The sequence below is a fragment of the Oncorhynchus kisutch genome, linkage group LG9 (genome assembly GCF_002021735.2).
Source record: "Oncorhynchus kisutch isolate 150728-3 linkage group LG9, Okis_V2, whole genome shotgun sequence".
NCBI classification, from domain to species: Eukaryota; Metazoa; Chordata; class Actinopteri; order Salmoniformes; family Salmonidae; genus Oncorhynchus; species Oncorhynchus kisutch.
Genome location: NC_034182.2, coordinates 21,375,602 through 21,398,751, shown reverse-complemented (window position 1 = coordinate 21,398,751; position 23,150 = coordinate 21,375,602). Strand labels below are relative to the sequence as shown.

At 41.6% G+C, this 23,150-nt stretch overlaps 1 protein-coding gene across 2 annotated transcripts; it reads right to left on the bottom strand.

Annotated features, from left to right (window-relative positions):
- Positions 1–6,990: 6,990 nt before the first annotated feature.
- On the bottom strand, positions 6,991–14,820 carry si:ch211-196f2.6 (immunoglobulin domain-containing protein). Of its 2 annotated transcripts, none has more exons than XM_020491272.2 (7): positions 14,493–14,820; positions 12,814–12,987; positions 12,431–12,616; positions 11,994–12,150; positions 10,329–10,383; positions 8,295–8,519; positions 6,991–8,061 (listed from the first exon to the last, which is right to left on the bottom strand). In XM_020491272.2, the coding sequence occupies exons 1-7, from the start codon at positions 14,557–14,559 to the stop codon at positions 7,792–7,794; spliced, it is 1,134 nt and encodes a 377-aa protein (XP_020346861.1). In that variant the 5' UTR covers positions 14,560–14,820; the 3' UTR covers positions 6,991–7,791. The 2 variants fall into 2 exon arrangements, with proteins under 2 accessions (XP_020346861.1, XP_020346860.1); XM_020491271.2 differs by having other exon boundaries at positions 6,991–8,097; positions 14,493–14,817.
- Between the last annotated feature and the right edge of the window lie 8,330 nt (positions 14,821–23,150).

The window sequence follows — 23,150 nt, the reverse complement described above, 5'->3', positions numbered from 1 at the left end:
TACGGTGAAGCATTGTGGTGGGATATTTTTCAGCAGCAGGGACTGGGAGACTAGTCAGGATCGAGGGAAAGATGAACGGAGCAAAGTACAGAGAGATCCTTGATGAAAACCTTCTACAGAGCGCTCAGGTTCACTTTCCTACAGGACAACAACCCTACATTAAGCACACAGCTAAGACAACGCAGGAGTGGCTTCGGGGCAAGTCTCTGAATTTTTCTGAATTTGAGTGCCCCAGCCAGTTTTAGATTAAGGCTGTAAGGTAACAAATGTGGAAAAAGTGAAGGGGTCTGAAAATGTCAGAATGCACTGTAGACATATGCATTTAGTCCTGTATGTTATATTAATTCCATAACATACATTAATGTACTGATGCTGTGTTGAATATCGGTTGGAAAGACAATACACCGTAACACTTTGTTTTGCTTACCCTGTTTGCTTCCAGTGTGAAATGAAAAGCCTTTCCATACAAGACTTTCAAGCACTCTTGTCCTTGCCCTGATGGAGGTGCCAAATACAGATTCTTAGCAGTTGACTGTTCGAGAAGCCAACTGCATCAAAGGACACAGTGTGAGCAGTGATGGACTGGCATACCCTTTAACGACCTAGATTAACCTAAAGGTGATGCTGATGGCTGCACCTTTACACATTTAGATCAACTCAAGGCCAGCCTTAACATGAGCCAAAATATGCATGAATTTAATCGCTTGGCCTGGCAAATAAAACATTTTTGATGCAGTATCCTAGTAAAATCATGTTGCTACAGGTTTCTAACACTACAATTATGCAGAGCCTTCCAACGATTTTCTTAAACCCACGTTGGTCGCAGTTAATCCAAAGATATGCCTCTTTGATAAGGGTGTTGGACTGATTCATGGGTCATAGCCCATCTCTACAAATTGTAATTTGCGAGAAAATGCAAATTATTGTTACTTGGCCTTATTAGAAGTCCTGTCTTAGGGCCTCCTGAGTGACGCAGCGGTCTAAGGCGTCACTACAGTCCCGGGTTCGATCCCAGGCTGTGTCACAGCCGGCCATGACTGGAAGACCCATGAGGCGGCGTACAATTGGCCCAGCCAGGATTTCCTTTTCCCATCGTGCTCTAGCGACTCATTGTGGCGGGCCGGGCGCCTGCAAGCTGACTTCGGTCGCCAGCTGGACGATGTTTCCTCTGACACATTGGTGCGGCTGGCTTCCAAGTTAAGCAAGTAGTGTGTCAAGCAGTGCGGCTTGGCAGGGTCGTGTTTCGGAGGACGCATGGCTCTCGTCCTTCGCCTCTCCCGAGTCCATTGGGGAGTTGCAGCGATGAGACAAGACTGTAACTATCAATTGGATATTACGGGGTAAAAAGTACAAACAATTATACTGGTTAATATTCATTACATTTAACAGGTAAATCAAATTGATTTTCCTTTTGATAAAAAAAACATTTAGCTTTTGTGATTATTTTGTTGTTGTTGAGTGGGTATTGATTTCAGGACCATGGATAGTACCAGGTCATTTACAGCTGTGTTGTTGGATATGTACGACACGATCCCCATTCAAAACTAACCATATTTGGTTAGTAAAGACCCTACGGAGTATTTTCAACCCCACTTTAGCTGAGACAGGTAGAATAGATATTGATAAAAGTCACTTTGTCCGAGAGAAATATCCGTGAATCTACAGCCCTTATTTGATGTGTTTCTAAAATCCCCTAAGGGAAAAATGAATGGTGGAAAAAATGTTTGACTGCTAGGTTTCATGGGTATTATGACACCTCCACTGTGTGGCTCTATTCCAGTGGGGGCAATAGAGGGGACAGAGCAAAAAGCCAGCAACAGGCTGTGTGACACAGTCCCCCTCAAAAACAAACCATATTTGGTTAGTGGAGATCTGACTGAGTATTTCACACACCAGTTCAAATGAAACAGGTTGTACATGTATTTCACTACAACCCAATAAATATCCCATATACCCCTCAAACTCAGCTCTGGACCTTGAAGCCAGCTTTTTTTCATTGTTCCCCAATAATCAGGGACTGATTTAGACCGGTGCGCAATTATTTATCAGGTAGCACAGAAAACCAGCAGACTCCGGACCTCATAGGGTAGGAGTTGAATACCCCTGCCGTGTATAGTGTATTGTATTGCAGTGAATGGAGTGGGTGGAGTAAGGAGTCTGTTCCAAAACAGCATTCTGTTTTGGAGACTCTATTGAGTAATTCCGAAAACATTAATTTGTATTTTATTAAAAGTGTATTTCTTCAAATACATCCTACACAATACATACCAGTATTTGTGTAAACGTTCAAAAGAAATGCTGGTATAAAAATCAAATACATCAAATTAACAATAATTTTTTAAAGGTGGTTGCAATGCTTTGTAAAAAAGTTGTACTGCACCATAGTCCGAAATATGTATATATATATATATATATATATATATATATATATATATATATATATATATAGATAGATATTTTCCAAAGTTTAGCAAGTCTTTGCAGGAAGACTCTTGTTTTTTTTTAAAGAAAAGAAACCTGCACTCCCCTGCTGCCAGCATAATATTCTGCTGCTAGGAGAACAGTAATTGCTGAGTTTGAAGCCTTTCCCTTTCCCCTGCTGCAACCTGGACTCAGGTGTAGATGTAACATAATATAAGCAATCATGAAAAATCTATGAGTATGGCATTTTACATTTGTTATGGTTTGTCTTCATTTGTGGAAGTTCATCATCCAATATGTATGATACAGTTTTAAGTCGAAAGTTTACATACACCTTAGCCAAATACATTTAAACTCAGTTTTTCACAATTCCTAACGTTTAATTCTCGTAAAAATTACCTGTCTTAGGTCAGTTAGGATCACAAATGTATTTTAAGAATGGGAAATGTCAGAATAATAGTAGAGAGGATGATCTTTTTCAGCTGTCATTTCTTTCATCACATTCCCAGTGGGTCAGAAGTTTACATACACTCAATTAGTATTTGGTCAAACGTTTCGGGTAGCCTTCCACAAGCTTCCCACACTAAATTGGGGGAATTCTGTCCCATTCCTCCCGACAGCTGGTGTAACTGAGTCAGGTTTGTAGGCCTCCTTGCTTGCACACACTTTTTCAGTTCTGCCCACATATTTTCCATAGGATTGAGGTCAGGGATTTGAAGCCATTTTGCAACAACTTTGCAAGTATGATTGGGGTCATTGTCCATTTGGAAGACGCATTTGCGACCAGGCTTCAACTTCCTGACTGATGTCTTGAGATGTTGCTTCAATATATTCTGGGATTGATTTGCACTTTTCCCACCAAAGTACGTTCATCTTTAGGAGACAGAACGCGTCTCCTTCCTGAGCAGTGGGATGGTTGCGGGGTCCCATGGTGTTTATATTTGCGTACTATTGTTTCGACAGATGAACGTGGTACCTTCAGGCATTTCGAAATTGCTCCCAAGGATGAGCCAGACTTGTGGAGGTATACCATTTTTTTCTGAAGTCTTGGCTGATTTCTTTTGATTTTCCCATGATGTCAAGCAAAGAGGCACTGAGTTTGAAGATAGGCCTTGAAATACATCCACAGCTACATCTCCAATTGACAGAAATGATGTCAATTAGCCTATCAGAAGCTTCTAAAGCCATGACATCTTTTTCTGGAATTTTCCAAGCTGTTTAAAGGCACAGTCAACTTAGTGTAAATAAACTTCTGACTCACTGGAATTGAGATACAGTGAATTATTAGTGAAATAATCTGTCTGTAAACAGTTGTTGGAAAAATTACTTGTGTCATGCACAAAGTAGATGTCCTAATCGACTTGCCAAAACTATAGTTTGTTAACAAGAAATTTGTGGAGTGGTTGAAAAACGTGTTTTAATGACTCCAACCTAAGTGTATGTAAACTTGAGAATTACAATTCGCATGATATGTTCTGAATTATGAGTCGTACAATATGTTACATATTTGCCATACGTATGATATGCTACAAATTCCAATTTGTTGTTGTTAATGCTAGCTAGTTGGCTAGGTGCCTAACGTTAACGTTAACTAAGTAGGCTAGGCTAGGGGTTAGGGTTAGAGGTTAGGTTTAGGTTAGGGTTAGGGGTTAAGGTTAAGGTTAGGGCTGAGGTTAGAGTTAATGTTAAGGTTAGGAGTTAGGTTAACTAGATACAGCCGCTGGCTGATTTCTTCTTGAGCGGATGGTCAGGGGGCCGGACCACTATTACAAATAATAAATAAACTGCAAATTGACTGCAATGAGCCCAAACAGACATAATATTTGACTAAAACATAATAATTTCCATTCTTGCTTACATTTGTATACAATCACATACAGAACAAGTCAAAAGTTTGGACACCGACTCATTCAATGGTTTTTCTCTATTTTTACTATTTTCTACATTGTAGAATAATAGTGAAGACATCACAAATTTCAAATGACACATATGGAATCATGTAGTAACCAAAAATTGTTAAACAAATCAAAATACATTTTATATTTGAGATTCTACCACCCTTTGCCTTGATGACAGCTTTGCACACTCTTGGCATTCTCTCAACCAGCTTCATGAGGTAATGCATTTCAATTAACAGGTGGGCCTTGTTAATAAACGTTAATTTGTGGAATTTCTTTCCTTCTTAATGCGTTTAAGCCAATCAGTTGTGCTGTGACAAGGTAGGGGTGGTATACAGAAGATAGCCCTGTTAGGTAAAATACCAAGTCCATATTATTTCAAGAACACCTCAAATAAGTAAAGAGAAACGACAGTCCTTCATTACTTTAAGACATGAAGGTCATTCAGTTTCTTCAAGTGCAGTCACAAAAACCATCAAGCACTATGATGAAACTGGCTCTCATATGAGATCCGCTACAGGAAAGGAAGAGCCAGAGTTACCTCTGCTGCAGAGGATAAGTTCATTAGAGTTACCACCCTCAGAAATTGCAGCCCAAATGAATGCTTCACAGACAAGTAACAGACACATCTCAACATCAACTGTTCAGAGGAGATTGTGTGAATCAGGCCTTCATGGTCAAATTGCTGCAAAGAAACCACTACTAAAGGACACCAATAATAATAAGATGCTTGCTTTGGCCAAGAAACATGAGCAATGTACATTAGACAGGTGGAAATCTGTCCTTTGATCCGATGAGTCCAAATTTGAGATTTTTGGTTCCAACCGCCGTGTCTTTGTGAGATGCTGAGCAGGTGAATGGATTATCTCTGTGTGTGGAGTTCCCACCGTGATGCATGGAGGAGGAGGTGTGATGGTGTGGGGGTGCTTTGCTGGTGACACTGTGATTTATTTCGAATTCAAGGCACACTTAACCAGCATGGCTACCACAGCATTCTTCAGTAATATGCCATAACATTTGGTTTGTGCTTAGTGGGACAGTAATTTGTTTTTCAACAGGACAATGACCCTCATGGCTGTGTAAGGGCTATTTGACTAAGAAGGAGAGTGATGGAGTGCTGCATCAGATTACCTGGCCTCCACAATCAACCAACCTCAACCCAACTGAGATGGTTTTCAATGAGTTGGACCGCAGAGTGAAGGAAAAGCAGCCAACAAGTGCTCAGCATATGCAGGAACTCCTTCAAGACTGTTGGAAAAGCATTCCAGGTGAAGCTGGTTGAGAGAATTCCAAGAGTGTTCAAAGCTGTCATCAAGGCAAAGAGTGGCTACTTTGAAGAATATAAAATATAAAATATATTTTGATTTGATTTGATTAACACCTTTTTGGTTGATACATGATTTCATATGTGTTACTTAATATTTTTGATGTCTGCATTATTATTCTACAATGTAGAAAATAGTACAAATAAATAAAAACCATTGAATGAGTAGATGTGTCCAAACTTTTGATTGGTGCTGTATATTTCTCTATGCGTGGGAATGCTTCCTAATTTGAAATCCCTTGGAGCTGATTTGCTGGTGTTTTTAAGTCTTTGCTAGTGTTTTTACAGCCTTTGGCGGGCCACCAGTTGGGGAACTCTGGGTTAAAGGGATTTATGGTTAGGATTAGGGGGTTAGCTAAACTAGGCTTTAGGGGTTAAGGTTAAGGTTATGAGTTAGGTTAAAGGGTTAAGGTTAGGTTAGCTAACATGCTAATTATTTGCAAAGTAGCAAGTAATTGCTGAAGTTGCTAATTAGCTGAAATGTTCAAGTTGTCCGTGATGAGAGTTGAACACGCAACCTTTGGGTTGCTTGACATTCGCGTTACTTGCCTTAAGTAACCATCTGTCTTATGTAACCATACCAAATGTAACATCTCATCGGCCCCTAGTAATTTGAGTGTCCCCGCTTTTCATTTAGTATGTTACGTTTTGTCTGTGAGACTAGGCTGCCTAATAACATCAGGAAGGGATTGAACTTTAGTCCCAATTGTGGCCTTCTGTGTAACCGTTATAAAAGTTGACTATTCACCTGGACTTGGACTGGAAATGTCAGAAACCTGTACTGCAATATATGTAATTGTAGCAAGCGCCACATGTGCCATTGTAGCCTACTGCTATTCCCGATTTAGGCTAGCCTATTGGTTTTGACTTCTTTTCAAATGGTTTCTGGAAGAACTACTGTATCTAGTATCCATAATTAATATCCTTAGCCTCATAACACATTATTTTACATGCATTAGTCTGTTAGAACCACGTGAGTGGGGGAGAAAAACTCATAATAATGTCTGGAGCGGAACATGTGGAATGGCATCAAACACCTGGAAACACTGTTTGACGTATTTGATACCATTCCACTGATTCCACTCCAGCCATTACCACAAGCCTGTTCTCCCCAATTAAGGTACCACTAACCTCCTGTGGTTAGAACTATCCCAACTTTACCCAGTTAGGTCACTCCCATAGAATTCTATGGTCACTCCCACTAAGGCCAACTATGAATCGTTGACGTATGCGTTGTGCTAAATTTCCTGGGACCGAGGTTAGTGAATAAATGGTCTTGTGTCGTCCCCCAGTGGCCCCCCTAAAAAAGCAGGCATATTCTAGATATCAAGTGAAGGACTCAAACACTTTTGCTAGTCTGATTTTTAATTGAAACAAAGGAATAAACATTATATACAGAAATTGCAATCACAAAACCAGATACACAAGATAAAAATCACTCACTGTCTTGCTCCTTACAATAACAGATCAGTTGGCTATAACAGCTCTTTTCTAGAATCTAAAGGTCATGCAACCCAATACTATATTTAAAAGCATAATGTTCTATTCACACCGCACATCATACAGTTACTGTATGCCACACTGTTGTGAGCTCAAATGTGAGGAACATCTGAGCGATGGCCGAGACTTCAAACCCCATTGACCAGTGTGTGTGTGGTGTCTGTCTGTCTGTCTGTCTGTCTGTGTGTCTGTGTGTGTGTGTGTGTGTGTGTGTGTGTGTGTGTGTGTGTGTGTGTGTGTGTGTGTGTGTGTGTGTGTGTGTGTGTGTGTGTGTGTGTGTGTGTGTGTGTGTGTGTGTGTGTGTGTGTGTGTGTGTGTGTGTGTGTGTGTGTGTGTGTGTGAGAGAGAGAGAAATGTCTGAGTGATGGCCGAGACGTCTAACCACATGTACGATGTTCACAGTAAACAAAAAACCATGGCGATTACCTGTGAGTTTAATTTTCACTACAAATTTCCCACTGGGGCCATAATTATTAATCGTATTGATTGACAGCTAACCTTAGGAGGTCAGGGTTATTCACCCAATGTCAACAGTGCATTATTCCTCCCAACACACACGTACACACGTACACACGCACACACGCACAGCCCGCACACACACACAACAACACAACACACCTTCCCTTCATGAACCTCCTCGCTGAAGGGTTAGTCTCTGGTTTCTTCAATTTCCTCTTTCTCTGTTCCTATGTCTGATTCCAGTTCCTCCCTCTGTGCAGAAAGGGTTGATGGGAAGTTGGGTTCTAGTTCTAAATTACATTCTGGTTCTTGAACCTCCATCTGTGTTCCAGGTTCCAGGGCTAATGGATGGATAGGTTCAAGCTCAGTCTGTGGTTCCACGGTTCCTTCAAGGGTTGGTTGAGGGTCTTGTTCTTGTTCTAGATTAGGTTCTAGTTCTGGTTCTTCTGGTTCCTCTCTCTGTGACACCCGATGATCCCCCAGAAGAAAATAGACCTGATGACGATGATGACGTTATCAAATACTCTACAGTATGTGTGTGATTTCTGTGTTATTTGGCATGAGGCACAGGCTTCAACAAACATTACATAATCTTTTTCAATTTCTTTGTTTTCAATTGACTGTTTTGAAAGGCAATGTTTCCTTGTGCATAGACATAATCATTTTAAAAAACTTTCGAAAGAAAGATATACCTTTTGTGGCCCTAGTTTTGCCCCTTGTTGTGGCCCTTGCTGGTGTGGACCCTGCTGTGTTGTGGGGCCCCAGGCCTTAGCTGTCCCCTGGTAGGCCTTCCATAGTCGTCCATACAGCAGGTCCTGCTTGATCTTAGTGTAGAGCTTAGAGGGGTCAAAACCCTGGAGCTGGAGGGGAGGGGGTGAGGGAAGGGGGGGTTGATGGGGGGGCTCCTCTGTGACCTCCTGGATGGTATAGAGAGAGGGGGGGGTGGGGCAAGAGAGACTAGGTCATATGCATGTTGTTTTGAAAATAATTGGTAAGTAATGTTTCAGTTGTCCTTTTATCCTATTCTATCATGTGTAAACACTATTCAAAACAATTGGTCCTGTTGTCCGGACCTTCTCAGGCCGACTCTTTTCTCTGTATACATCAATGATGTCGCTCTTGTGATTCTCTGATCCACCTCTACGCAGATGACACCATTCTATATACCTCTGGCCCTTCGTTGGACACTGTGCTAACTAACCTCCAGACGAGCTTCAATGCCATACAACACTCCTTCCGTGGCCTCCAACTGCTCTTAAATGCAAGTAAAACTAAATGCATGCTCTTCAACCGATCGCTGCCCGCACCTGCCCGCCCGTCCAGCATCACTACTCCAATCCAAAATTAAATATAGAATTGGCTACCTATTTCGCAACAAAGCATCCTTCACTCATGCTGCCAAACATACCCTCGTAAAACTGACTATCCTACCGATCCTTGACTTCGGTGATGTCATTTACAAAATAGCCTCCAACACTCTACTCAACAAATTGGATGCAGTCTATCACAGTGCCATCCGTTTTGTCAACAAAGTCCCATATACTACCCACCACTGTGACCTGTATGCTCTCGTTGGCTGGCCCTCGCTTCATATTCGTCGCCAAACCCACTGGCTCCAGGTCATCTATAAGTCTTTGCTAGGTAAAGCCCCGCCTTATCTCAGCTCACTGGTCACCATAGCAGCACCCACCCGTAGCACGCACTCCAGCAGGTATATTTCACTGGTCACCCCCAAAGCCAATTCCTCCTTTGGCTGACTTTCCTTCCAGTTCTCTGCTGCCAATGACTGGAACGAATTGCAAAAATCACTGAAGCTGGAGACTCATATCTCCCTCACTAACTTTAAGCATCAGCTATCAGAGCAGCTTACAGATCATTGCACCTGTACATAGCCCATCTGTAAATAGCCCATCTAACTATCTCCTCCCCATATTGTTATTTTATTTATATATATATATTTTGTTGCTCCTTTGCACCCAAGTGTCTCTACTTGCACTTTCATCTTCTGCACATCTATCACTCCAGTGTTTAATTGCTAAATTGTAATTATTTCGCCACTACGGCCTAATCTTACTTCATTTGCACACACTGTATATAGACTTTTCTATTGTGTTATTGACTGTACGTTTGTTTATTTAATTTGTAACTCTGTGTTGTTGTTTGTGTCGCACTGCTTTGCTTTATCTTAGCCAGGTTGCTGTTGTAAATGAGAACTTGTTCTCAACTGGCCTACTTGGTTAAATAAAGGTGAAATAAAAAAATAAAAATAAATAAAAAGTGTGGGAAACTTATGAGCGATGGCCGAGACATCAAACCGCATTTACCAGTGTGTATTTGTGTGTGTGTGTGAGAGAGAGAGAAACGGCAGAGCGATGACCGAGACATCTAACCACATGTACGTCATTCACAGTGAACAACAGGAAACCAGGGCGATAACCGTGGTAACGGTGCCCTGTGGGTTTTCATGGTAACGTAGGTTGCTATAGTTACAGGGGTCACTCTAGCCATAGAGAGAGGACATGCTTTATCTCTATGACTCTAGAAAGGCTTGTGATTAGGGAGCCTACATTAGATGAAGTTAGGCCAATGTATTTTGGCAATGGTCCAAGGTAGCCTACTTTCAGTTACGTTAGAATTGCCTTGCGATACTTAATTTATTTTCCATTGTGTCAAAAAGGTATGTAGGGGATGTTGAGCTGGAAGAATAGCTGACAGAATAACTTTACCTCCGAGTCTGTGTGCTGGTCTGTCAGATAAGTCTCCACCTCGAACACTTGCCTCCTGGAAAAAAATATATAACAGCAGATATCTGAGATCTGATGACTTTTGGTGTTATAGTCAGTGCTACTGGAAACTTTACTGAGAGAGAGAGGCCTGTCGTTCCATGTGAGTGTGAGAGAAATAAAAGCGAAAAAGAAGACAGACGGGAAGATAAAGCAAATGATATAGAGAGAGAGTGTGAGATGGAGATTTTTATTTAAAGGAAAAGAGAGAGATGGATTGCGAGAGAGAGTTATAATGATAAAGATACACAAAGAAGAGAGAGATACAGAGATGAATGATATTGATAGACATATATATATATATATACTGTATATACAGTATATACACTGAGTGAACAAAACTAATATTGAGTTGCCGCCCCCTTTTGCCCTCAGAACAGCCCTGATTCGTTGAGGCATGGACTCTACAAGGTGTCGAAAGCGTTCCACAGGAATGCTGGCCCATGCTGACTCCAATGCTTCCCACAGTTGTGTCAAGTTGGCAGGATGTCTTTTGGGTGGTGGACCATTCTTGATACACACAGGAAACTGTTGAGTGTGAAAAACCCTGCAGGGTTGCAGTTCTTGACGCACTCAAACCTGTGCGCCTGGCACTTACTACCATTCCCCATTCAAAGTCACTTCAAGCAATAAGGGATCATAGCTTTCACCTGGATTCACCTGGTAACTCTGTGTCATGAAAATAGCATGTTTTTCACCTAACGTTTTGTACACTCCGTGTATATATTTATATACCAATCAAAGGTTTGGTCACACCTACTCATATAAGGGTTTTTATTTGTACTATTTGCTACATTGTGGAATAATATTGAAGACATCAAAACGATGAAATAGCACATGTGCAATCATAAAGTAACCAAAAAAGTATTAAGCAAATCAAAATATATTTATATTTTATATTCTTAAAAGTAGCCACCCTTTGCCTTGATGACAGCTTTGCACTCTCTTGGCATTCTCTCAACCAGCTTCACCTGGAATGCTTTTCCAACGGCCTTGAAGGAGTTCCCACATCTGCTGAGCACTTTTTGGCTGCTTTTCCTTCACTCTGCAGTCCAACTCATCCCAAACCCTCTCAATTGGGTGGAGGTCAGATGATTGTGGAGGCCAGGTCATCTGATGCAGCGCTCCATCACTCTCCTTCTTAGTCAAATAGCCCTTACACAGCCTAGAGGTGTGCAGAGGAAACTCTGGGTCTTCATTTTCCTGTGGCGGTCCTCATGAGAGCCAGTTTCATCATAGCGCTTGATGGTTTTTGCAACTGCACTTAAAGAAACTTTCAAAGTTCTTGAAATGTTCAGTATTGACTGACATTCATGTCTTAAAGTAATGATGGACTGTTGTTTCTCATTGCTTATTTGAGCTGTTCCTGCCATAATATGGACTTGGTCTTTTACCAAATAGGGCTATCTTCTGTATACCAACCCTACCTTGTCACAACACAAATGATAGACTCAAACGCATTAAGGAAAGAAATTCCACAAATTACCTTTTAAAAAGGCACGCCTGGAATGAGTAGGTGTGTCCAAACTTTTGAGAGAGAGAGAGAGAGAGCGAGAGAGAGAGAGAGAGAGAGAGAGAGAGAGAGAGGTTTGGTTGACGAGTAGGTACCTGCGGTAGCAGTGTCTGCAGCAATACTTCAAGCAGTAGTAGAGAGAGATTGCGATACTGAGGAGACAGATGGTAGGTCCCATTACTAGCAGAGCCCACTGCTCCACTTGTCTCTCCTCTAGTAAACCCTGTGGGCCTTCTGACACCTGGGCCTCCTCTGTGAGTAGACCATAGATAGACACACATTTAAACATGCTCACATAAATTCACACAAAATTGTGCATACAAGCACTACCTAACCCAAGTGGGTTGTAATGGCAAGGTTGAACTTGTGTTTTGGTGAATGTTGTGAAATAACATAATTGTAATGTTTTTTTTTTATGGATAGTTGTGATCAATAAAGAACAGGAACAGAAAATGAAAGAGGGGAAATACCAGGATGTGTGGGGATAGGAGAGAGAGAAACAGAGAGAGACAGACAAACAAGATAAAGGTACCTGTGCTTTCATTAATCCTGGCATTTGTACACTGCTCCAGCCCTCCAGAGGGAAAGGTCATGAATTTACAGCAGAACTGACTCTCCTCCAACACAGTGCTACCTCTCAGCCTGAGCGTGTAATGGCCGCTGGAGGCGTTACCCTGGATCTCCACAGTATCGTTGTACTCCGGGACCACGTAGGTACCTTAATGGCAAAATATTACATGATTCATATATATTATATTATATATCTAAGTGTGTTATTCTTGTGGCATTTTGTGTTATGCAAATTCTACCTTTCTTCAGTTTGTAAACTGGGACCAATAATCAATAGTCAAAGTAAAAGCGAGTAATATGTATTATTATGTATTACGTATTAATATGTATTATTATATTAAGTACCAAACACGGGGTGGAAGATGCCCAGTTTCAATCTGGTGGTGGTGTGGTTCGAACTGCTGGTCATCTCCCAGTTGATCTGAGAAACAGTGTCTTTGTCCCCCATGAGACGACAGGTGATAGATAGGTAACCTCCATGCCATTTGTGAGATACAGAAATCCCACTGTCTGTCATGCCTGTGGGAAGTAAGAAAGAAGACGTTGTTGTGGCAAGTTGTGTAGGTGCTAGTAAAAACTAGCAGTGAAACCTCCAGTGAAATAATGCTGAAACCATGTTTTTGTGGATCATACACTAAAGACACTAGAACACGTATTCAGACAGTGGTGTAAAAAAGTACTGCTTAAGTAGTTATTTTTGAGGTATCTGTACCCTACTATTTATATTTTTGACAACTTTTACCTTTACTCCATTACTTTCCCAAAAATACACTTGAGTATACAAAACATTAAGAACACCCTCCTAATATTGAAAGTGTTCCACAGGGATGCTAGCCCATGTTGATTCCAATGCTTTCCATGGTTGTGTCAAGTTGGCTGGATGTCCTTTGGGTGGTGGACCGTTCTTGATACACGCGGGAAACTGTTGAACTGCAGTGTTGCAGTTGTTGACACAAACCTGTGTGCCTGGCACCTACTACAATATCCTGTTCAAAGGCACTTCAATCTTTAGTCTTGCCCATTCACCCTCTGAATGTCACACATACACAATCCATGTCTCAATTATCTCAAGGCTTAAAAATCCTTCTTTAACTTGTCTCTTCCTCTTCATCAACACTGATTGAAGTGGATTTAAACAAGTGACATAAATAAGGGATCATAGCTTTCACCTGGATTTGCCTGGCCAGTCTACAGTATGTCATGTATAGAGTATGTATCCATGTTTTGTACACTCAGTGTATGTACTTTTTTACTCCCATACATTTTCCTTGGCACCCAAAAGTACTTGTTACATTCCAAATGCTCAGGCAGGACCGCAATATGGCCCAATTCACGCATCTATCAGGTTAACGCGTTGTTGTTTCCATAACGCCTCTGATCTGGCGGACTCGATAAACACAAATGCTGCGTTTGTGAATTATGTCTGAGTGTTGGTGTGTGTGTAAATATAATTAAACACTTAAAGAAAAGTGTGGCGTCTGTTTAGCGTAATATAAGGAATTTGATGTATAGCATTTACTTTTACTTTGTACTTTTACTCAATTATGACAATTGAGTACTTTCTCCACCTCTGTACTTAACTACATTTAAAACTAGATACTTTTGGACTTTTACTCAAGTAGTATTTTATTGGGTGACTTTCATTTTTACTTGAGTCATTTTCTATTAAGGTATCTTTACTTTTACTCAAGTATGGCAATTGTGAGTACTTTTTCCACAACTGCATTCAGACATGCATGCACACACACGCACAAACACAACGGTCTAAACCTGCAACATACTTTCCTTTTTGTCGAAACCTTGCACTTTTTTAAATCAGCTGGATGTGTATTACCCTACATTCAACTGTTAAAATAGGTTTTAGTACTGCATAACCATAACAATGCAATGTAATGAAACCTTGGTTTTTGAAGACCACAACGGAAATATATATATTTTTTTTTTACATGCTCAATTTTTATGTTAATTCAGTTTTTGCTAAACTAAAACTTGAATCTTGTTCTAGACGAGTTAGTCTAACCAACCTGTCTGTATCAGCATGAGGACCAGAAGAGTGCCGACACAGCGTTTTCTCATATCCGACTCTGTCATCTGTCGCAATGTTCAGCCTTCTCCTTTCCTCTTCACTTGTTGTCTTTTTGTTGTGTTTTCCAGTTCAGTTTCATCCGTTGTTTTTTATTTATTTTTTACCTCTGTCCTTTTTTCCACTCCACCATACTTACTCTAATTTGTGTATCTCTGTCTTCACACCAATTTCTTGTCTCTGACTCACAACTCTCAACTTCCTCTTTCCGAACACTTCCGGCCTTAGCACCTTTCATATCATTTCGCTGTATGTATCTCTGTATCTCCCTCTCTCTCTCCCTCGCTCTCTCTCTCTCTCACTAACTCTCACTCACTCACTCACTCGAAAGGAAGAGGAAGAGGAAGTGAACAGAGTCACGATACAGCTTCTGACATGTTCACGGGTTACTTCGGTTTTCCCATTCTGCTATCATTTGAACTACACAGACACACACACACACACTGACTCAATGAAGCCTGAAACACAGACATTATAGAACCGTGAGGTTGGTGTGGCTGAATAGACAGTACCCTAAAGAAACCAGAAACCAATAACATATCCCATCACTAATATTAGGATGCAGCTTTGGATCTCTTGATGTGGTTTGGACAGCAGTCATAAGGCCTAATCTGTCATAAGGCCTAATCAGTCATAAGGCCTAATCAGTCATAAGGCCTAAGATCTGTCATAAAGCCTAATCAGTCATAAGGCCTAATCAGTCATAAGCCCTAATCTGGGATCTTTCCTGCTGTTCATGGTCATTTCAATTGTGACACATACAGGGCCAGTTCCAAGCATAAACAACGTCATTTTGTGTGTGTGGGGGGGGGGACTCAGTTGGGGTCTCAACTTTCTATTGAGAGTAAGAACATTAGAATACACCAGGTACAATTTTGAAATTGGGTTGTGCATCAGCAGTGTTTCTCTTGTTATGTCAGTCACTGGCAGTCACTCAATAAAACATGTCAGCTAATCATTTTTAGATTATGACCTCAAAGAAATAGAGGACAAAACTCATTTTAACTTCTATTGCCCTTTCTACCGCGATATACGCTTGCTCTTATTCCAGAAAGCACACCAGATATACCCTGGCATTATGTGGCTCAGTGATGAGGAGAAGTTGAAATGTTTTTTTGTCCATTGTGTATTTACGTTTGCGGAATATTTACATAAAGCCTGGAATAAAAGAAAAAGGGCTTCTTATAATTAAATAGTAAAAATATGTATCTCCTTTCTGGTAAATGAATCTTCTCTTTGTTTCAGACGGGGCTCAAGTGACTTCTGTCAAAAACAGAAAAAAAGTATTTAGTCAGCCACCAATTGTGCAAGTTCTCCCACGTATAAAGATGAGAGAGGCCTGTAATTTTCTTCATAGGTACACTTCAACTATGACAGACAAAATGAGAGAAAAAAATCCAGAAAATCACATTGTAGGATTTTTTATGAATTTATTTGCAAATTATGGTGGAAAATAAGTATTTGGTCACCTACAAACAAGCAAGATTTCTGGCTCTCACAGACCTGTAACTTCTTCTTTAAGAGGCTCCTCTGTCCTCCACTCGTTACCTGTATTAATTGCACCTGTTTGAACTTGTTATCGGTATAAAAGACACCTGTCCACAACCTCAAACACTCACACTCCAAACCCCACTATGGCCAAGACCAAAGAGCTGTCAAAGGACACCAGAAAAAAAATTGTAGACCTGCACCAGGCTGGGAAGATTGAACCTGCAATAGGTAAGCAGCTTGGTTTGAAGAAATCAACTGTGGTAGCAATTATTAGGAAATGGAAGACATACAAGACCACTGATAATCTCCCTCGATCTGGGGCTCCACGCAAGATCTCACCCCGTGGGGTCAAAATGATCACAAGAACGGTGAGCAAAAATCCCAGAACCACACGGGGGGACCTAGTGAATGACCTGCAGAGAGCTGGGACCAAAGTAACAAAGCCTACCATCAGTAACACACTACGCCGCCAGGGACTCAAATCCTGCAGTGCCAGACGTGTCCCCCTGCTTGAGCCAGTACATGTCCAGGCCCGTCTGAAGTTTGCTAGAGAGCATTTGGATGATCCAGAAGAAGATTGGGAGAATGTCATATGGTCAGATGAAAACAAAATATTACTTTTTGGTAAAAACTCAACTCGTTGTGTTTGGAGGACAAGGAATGCTGAGTTGCATCCAAAGAACACCATACCTACTGTGAAGCATGAGGGTGGAAACATCATGCTTTGGGGCTGTTTTTCTGCAAAGGGACCAGGACGACTGATCCGTGTAAAGGAAAGAATGAATGGGGCCATGTATCGTGAGATTTTGAGTGAAAATCTCCTTCCATCAGTAAGGGCATTGAAGATGAAACGTGGCTGGGTCTTTCAGCATGACAATGATCCCAAACACACCGCCCGGGCAACGAAGGAGTTGGCTTCGCAATAAGCATTTCAAGGTCCTGGAGTGGCCTAGTCAGTCTCCAGATCTCAACCCCATAGAAAATCTTTGGAGGGAGTTGAAAGTCCGTGTTGCCCAGCAACAGCCCCAAAACATCACTGCTCTAGAGGAGATCTGCATGGAGGAACGGGCCAAAATACCAGCAACAGTGTGTGAAAACCTTGTGAAGACTTTTCAAAAAACGTTTGACCTCTGTCATTGCCAACAAAGGGTATATAAAAAAGTATTGAGATAAACTTTTGTTATTGACCAAATACTAGAAAAACCTTTTGCAATTGTGTTAGCACAGCTGAAAACTGTTGTTCTGATTAAAGAAGCGTATCTGGAGCATCAGCATTTGTGGGTTCGATTACAGGCTCAAAATGGCCAGAAACAAAGATATTCTTGTTATGAGAAATGAAGGCTATTCCATGCGAGAAATTGCCAAGAAACTGAAGATCTTGTACAACGCTGTGTACAACTCCCTTCACAGAACTGAGCAAACTGGCTCTAACCAGAATAGAAAGAGGAGTGGGAGGCCCCGGTGCACAACTGAGAAAGAGGACAAGTACATTAGAGTGTCTAGTTTGAGAAACAGATGCCTCACAAGTCCTCAACTGGCAGCTTCATTAAATAGTACCCGCAAAACACCAGCCTCAATGTCAACAGTGAAGAGGCGACTCCCAGATGCTGGCCTTCTAGGTAGAGTTGCAAAGAAAAAGCCATATCTCAGACTGGCCAATAAAAATAAAAGATTAAGATGGGCAAAAGAACACAGACATTGGACAGAGGAAGATTGGAAAAAGGTGTTATGGACAGACAAATCTAAGTTTGAGATGTTCGGATCACAAAGATTCATTCATGAGCCGCAGAAAAAATGGACACATGCTGGACGCCATCTGTCAAGCATGGTGGAGACAATGTGATGGTCTGGGGGATGCTTTGGTGGTGGTAAAGTGGGAGATTTGTACAAGGTGAAAGGGATCTTGAAGAAGGAAGGCTATCGCTTCATTTTGCAACGCCATGCCATACCCTGTGGACGCCGCTTAATTGGAGCCAATTTCCTCCTACAACAGGACAATGACCCAAAGAACAGCTCCAAACTATGCAATAACTATTTCGGGAAGCAGTCAGCTGGCATTCTGTCTATAATGGAGTGGCCAGCACAGGGTTGAGCTGTGCTGGCCACACCATTATGGGAGAAGCTTGACCGTATGGTACGTAAGAAGTGCCAATCCAACTTGTGGGAGGTGCTTCAGGAAGCATGGGGTGAAATCTCTTCATATTATTATTGTACTGCTCTAGGGATGTAATTATTGTTTGGATAACTTTATTGACTATTATGTATTCATGTATTACATTTTTTTCACTCTTTATGTGATGCGCAATGCAGAGAACGCCGGAATAATTATTATCATTTAATTACCATAGTGAATTATTGCAATGTTTGTTAATGCGTCAATTAATCCCATAAGGGATAGGTTGAAAGTTCATTAATTCTTTCAAATTTAATTCGGTAGCTAGTCTAGCCAGCTTTCTAAACTTTTAGTAATCATGGTTGAATACCCACCGGGCCACATGCCCAGGTGCCCTGACGTCCAGGGGGCCCCATTGACCTTTTTTGTGGCATAAGTAGTTACAAATTTGCAGGAAATGAGTGGTGGAGAAAATGTATCTCCACACCATAGCGAAATGGATAGAATTGCATGAAATGTTTTTATAAAATTGCAACATTTTCTCTCCGCCTCATGGCAAAATGTGCTGAATTGCAGAACTGCAAACATTTTTTTATCTCAATATCAAATAATTCCTGGGTAACAATTAAGTACCTAATGTGATTGTTTTCAATTAAAATGACAAAAAAAGGAAAAAAATAGCGTCTTGGCAAAGAGCCATTTCTCAAGCAAGAATTCTGCTAGGACTGTCTTAGAATGGTCAGAGTGGGGAGGGGAAATTTAAGATGAGCTGTTATTGGCAGAGAGGTTTGGAACTCTCTTAGTGGTCTATTACAGGACACACGAGTGAGTATAAATGAGTCAACAGTTGAGTCGTCTACTTCATGAATTTACAGCCTGATGCGCTGGCATCTGTGAATTCAACTTCAATTGCACTGCTTCCGTGTGTCCCGCAGCAGTGGAGGGAAAGTGTACAGACACATGCCACAGTCCTAGCTAGGCTACTGAAATGTTGCAGTCTGGCTTTGATTTTTAACCAAAAAACTAAACCTGCATCAAAACACCATCTAACGGAGAAACATGTAGAGCTATTAAAGTCATATTTGAGCAGTGGCCTAGGCTGGGCTACTCAACTACAATGCATTTTGAGTGCACCATACATCAATACTGCGTTCACCTGCATCGGTGATCCATGCAGCGCAACAACAAAAAACACGTTGAAAGTTTAATAGGTTAAGTGTTACAACACACGTCTTTGTTATTTGGAGTTATTAAATACTTTTTGATTAGGGCAGCTGCATATAATGCACATCTGCGAGCAGCAAAGGCTGGACACATTATTTATCTCTTCTTTTGTTTTAATATGTTAACATGCTATATACGGCATCCTATGTACATACGTGTACATTATGGAGGGCCATCTTTCTTTCTGATAAAACAATGGCCATTTTGGGTCGCAGTCGCAAGTTGTTTTTTTTTAAAACAAGTAGGCTGTGTCTGGCCCGCGAATTCATTGTGGGTTTTTTAGCTACCTATTTATTTAGCAAGCTAAAAACATGGAGCCTAGCATTAGCTAGCTGCTGGGAGGATGTCATGTCATTGGAGGAGTGGAGGACGGACTTTTTTACCCTCATATCATTTTTTTCGGTGGCTACAGCTAGAGGTGCAGGTGTCATTTAGTTAGCTAGCAAGAAATGTGAATCACTTTGCTAGTTAGCTAGTTCCCCTTCAGTTGTCAAAACGTGGGTTGAGAAAAGCATGCATTCGCAGGCAAGCTGCAAGAAGGACACGCAGGCTACCATTCCCCATTGTTTATCAGTGCAATTTCAACTTCCAACTAGCTGGAAAAGTTTCAGATGGTTTATCTAATGTTCCCTCGTTAGATTTGAGCTCATCTCACTCTGGCTAGCATTAGTTGTTGACCTTGTTGTTGTTGATGTGCATAGGCACATTGAGGGAGAGATAGTCTACCTTTTCATGGTTGTTTGATCAATAGGACTCTGAAGTTCCCAAATGTAAGATGACTCCCGTGGTATTAACGTATTTACAGAAATCCACTCAGGTGGATTTTGGCGAATGCGTTGTAATGATCTAAAGTCGCGCTGTTGCTGCTGCCTGTAAACACACAGTCCAGTTCAAAGTGAATGGTGGCAGGCCAGTGTGGCAAATCGCTTATTTGCATATAGGCTTGCTGTAGCTCTGATTTTCTATGGCGCACCGGTCTGCGTAGATTCCGGTCGGGAACAAGACTGATGTTTTTATTAGGTTTTATTTACTGCAGTGTCTACTACTTGACCAAACGCACGGCCACTTTCCCACTCCATATTGCTATGCCTTACATTCTATGAATTTGTGAAAACTTTAAAATAACCATGTCTAAGTGCTTGCTTGTCAGAAAATGTAACAATAATACATTTTAAAAGTAACATTCTTCCTGGGGATGTATATGAACAGATTTGAATAAGATTTCATATTCCACTTAACGTTAACACACAATGATGTCACCATGGTGTGTGTGTGTGTGTGTGCCTGTTTGTGTTCTCCCACCGGGCTCTTCTATTAAATACTAACCACATGGAAATGTCAAACACGAACATCACAGCTCTCGCCACCAGAGAGCATACTGAGCTGCACCATCACCACCAGCAGCAGCATGCATGCAGTATGTTTCCTCCATAGAGATAGATAGAGGACTCATCTATGTATCTGTGACAGCATTGGCAGCGCCATTGAGACAATCTCCCTATTGAATTAGTCAATTTTCTTCTACACGGTTGGCTGATCCCTCGTGATGTCCCGGGTGGACATGACTCCAACAGGGTCACCAGGAGGGATCAGCCAATGAAATTGGAAGTCTCACACAGTTGACTACATTAAAATGGTGGAAGCACTCAATGGCACTGCCCATGCTCATATAGCCTTTTGGCCACTAGAGGACTCTATCACTCTTTATGGTTTCACCACACCAGACCTGAGACCAAATTGTATTTGTAATCTTTGAAATATGTTTAGCTTTTGCTCTATTCTTCTTGGAGTGACAGATAGAAGGGGTTTGTAGTTTTGGGATATTTTATTGGTTCCATTAAGCCAGGCAAGTTTAGTCAAACACAGATACATTTATTTGAAATTATTTAGAATAGTATTTGAACCCTGCTTTTTGCCACAAACTCACACGGAGGAGTATTTTTAGTTCTGCACAGCACACTGCAGATAGATGCTAGATATAGATGTAGCCTTCCTACACACTGGAAGCCATGTAGGTCACGTAGGTCCTGGTCAAAAGTAGTGCACTGTATAGGGCATAGGGTGCCATTTGGGACGTCTCCTGATGACTCTTTGTCTTCCTATGTTCTGTAGATTGATCAGAGCTGTGTGTGTGTGTGTGTGTGTGTGTGTGTGTGTGTGTGTGTGTGTGTGTGTGTGTGTGTGTGTGTGTGTGTGTGTGTGTGTGTGTGTGTGTGTGTGTGTGTGTGTGTGTGTGTGTGTGCGTGGGTGGGATTCATCAGTCCATTACAGACAGAGGGGAGCTTCTGTGTGCCGCTGCCCACCGTTGTCCTCCAGGAGCAGAGCAGCTAATCAGATCGCAGGGCCGGGAAGCAGAAGCCAATCAGATCGCAGGGCTGGCATGTCAAGGTTATGTAACAATGGGGTGGAATTTTGAGCTGAGTGCTGTGCTGTCTGCAGTGAGAAAGGTGCTGGAACCTGTTCTAGAGCGCCGTCAAAGTTCTATCTAGAAGCTAAAAGGTTCTTCAGCTGTCCACTTTAAGGAACCCTTTTTGGTTCCAGGTAGAACTATTTTGCGTTCCATGGAGAATCCATTGAGGGTTCTACATGGAACCAAAAAAGGGTTCTACCTGAAACCTTTTGGAATCCTTTTTTCTAAGAGTGTAGGATTGCTGTCCTAGAATCAGTTTTGCCTCTTAAATCATAGTGAATTAGAGGGGGAACCTGATCTTATATCAGACACTTAGTAAATACAGACTCAGGTCTCTGGGAAACTGTCTCTGCACGACTAGACAACCTACTGATAGATCTGCATCTGAAAGGCCCTTAGGAATGTGTGCCCATAAATAGGTCACTAATACACAGCCAAACCCAATGCTTTTACACTTTCTCTTTTGTATCCTCTTATTGTTGCTCTGAGTATTCCAAAACTCTATAGGAGATTTTGGAAACACAAAACACAAGAAAATAAAGAAGGATTATTAAAAGCAGAACCATATGCACACTGACTATTCATAATAAGCACTCACGCTAATCATATACAACCTAATCGTATACGCCCTACCCCCTTTTTAACCCTTTCACCTACACTACATGACCAAAAGTATGTGGACACCTGCTCATCGAACATCTCATTCCAAAATTATGGGCATTAATAAGAGTTGGTACCCCTTTTGCTGCTATAACAGCCCCCAATCTTCTGGGAAGGCCTTCCACTGTTGGAACATTGCTGCGGGGACTTGCTTTCATTCAGCCACAAGAGCATTAGTCAGGCACTGATGTTGGGCGATTAGGCCTGGCTCGCAGTCGGCGTTTCAATTCATCCCAAAGGTGTTCAATGGGGTTGTCAGGGCTCTGTGCAGGCCAGTCAAGTTCTTCCGCACTGAGCTCGGCAAACCATTTCTGTATGGACCTCGCTTTGTGCACAGGGGCATTGTCATGCTGAAACAGGAAGTGCCTTCCCCAAACTGTTGCCACAAAGTTGTCATTGTATGCTGTAGAATTAAAATGTCCCTTCACTGGAACTAAGGGGCCTAGTCTGAACCACAAAAAACAGCCCCAGACCATTATTCCTCCTCCACCAAACTTTACAGTTGGCACTATGCATTGGGGCAGGTAGCCTTCTCCTGGCATCCACCAAACTCAGATTCATCTGCCGGACTACCAGATGGTGAAGTATGATTCATCACGCCAGACAACGCGTTTCCACTGCTCCAGAGTCCAATGGCGGCAAGCTTTACACTACTCCTGCCGATGCTTGGCATTGCGCATGGTGATCTTAGGCTTGTGTGT

Excerpts from the sequence above, each read along its gene's own strand:
- si:ch211-196f2.6 (XM_020491271.2), bottom strand. The coding sequence starts at position 14,559 with ATGACAGAGTCGGATATGAGAAAACGCTGTGTCGGCACTCTTCTGGTC. Across the intron at positions 12,617-12,813 it reads CATCTTCCACCCCGTGTTTG|GTACCTACGTGGTCCCGGAG; the intron begins GTACTTAATATA and ends TTTGCCATTAAG. Across the intron at positions 10,384-11,993 it reads TGCAGACACTGCTACCGCAG|GAGGCAAGTGTTCGAGGTGG; the intron begins GTACCTACTCGT and ends ATTTTTTTCCAG.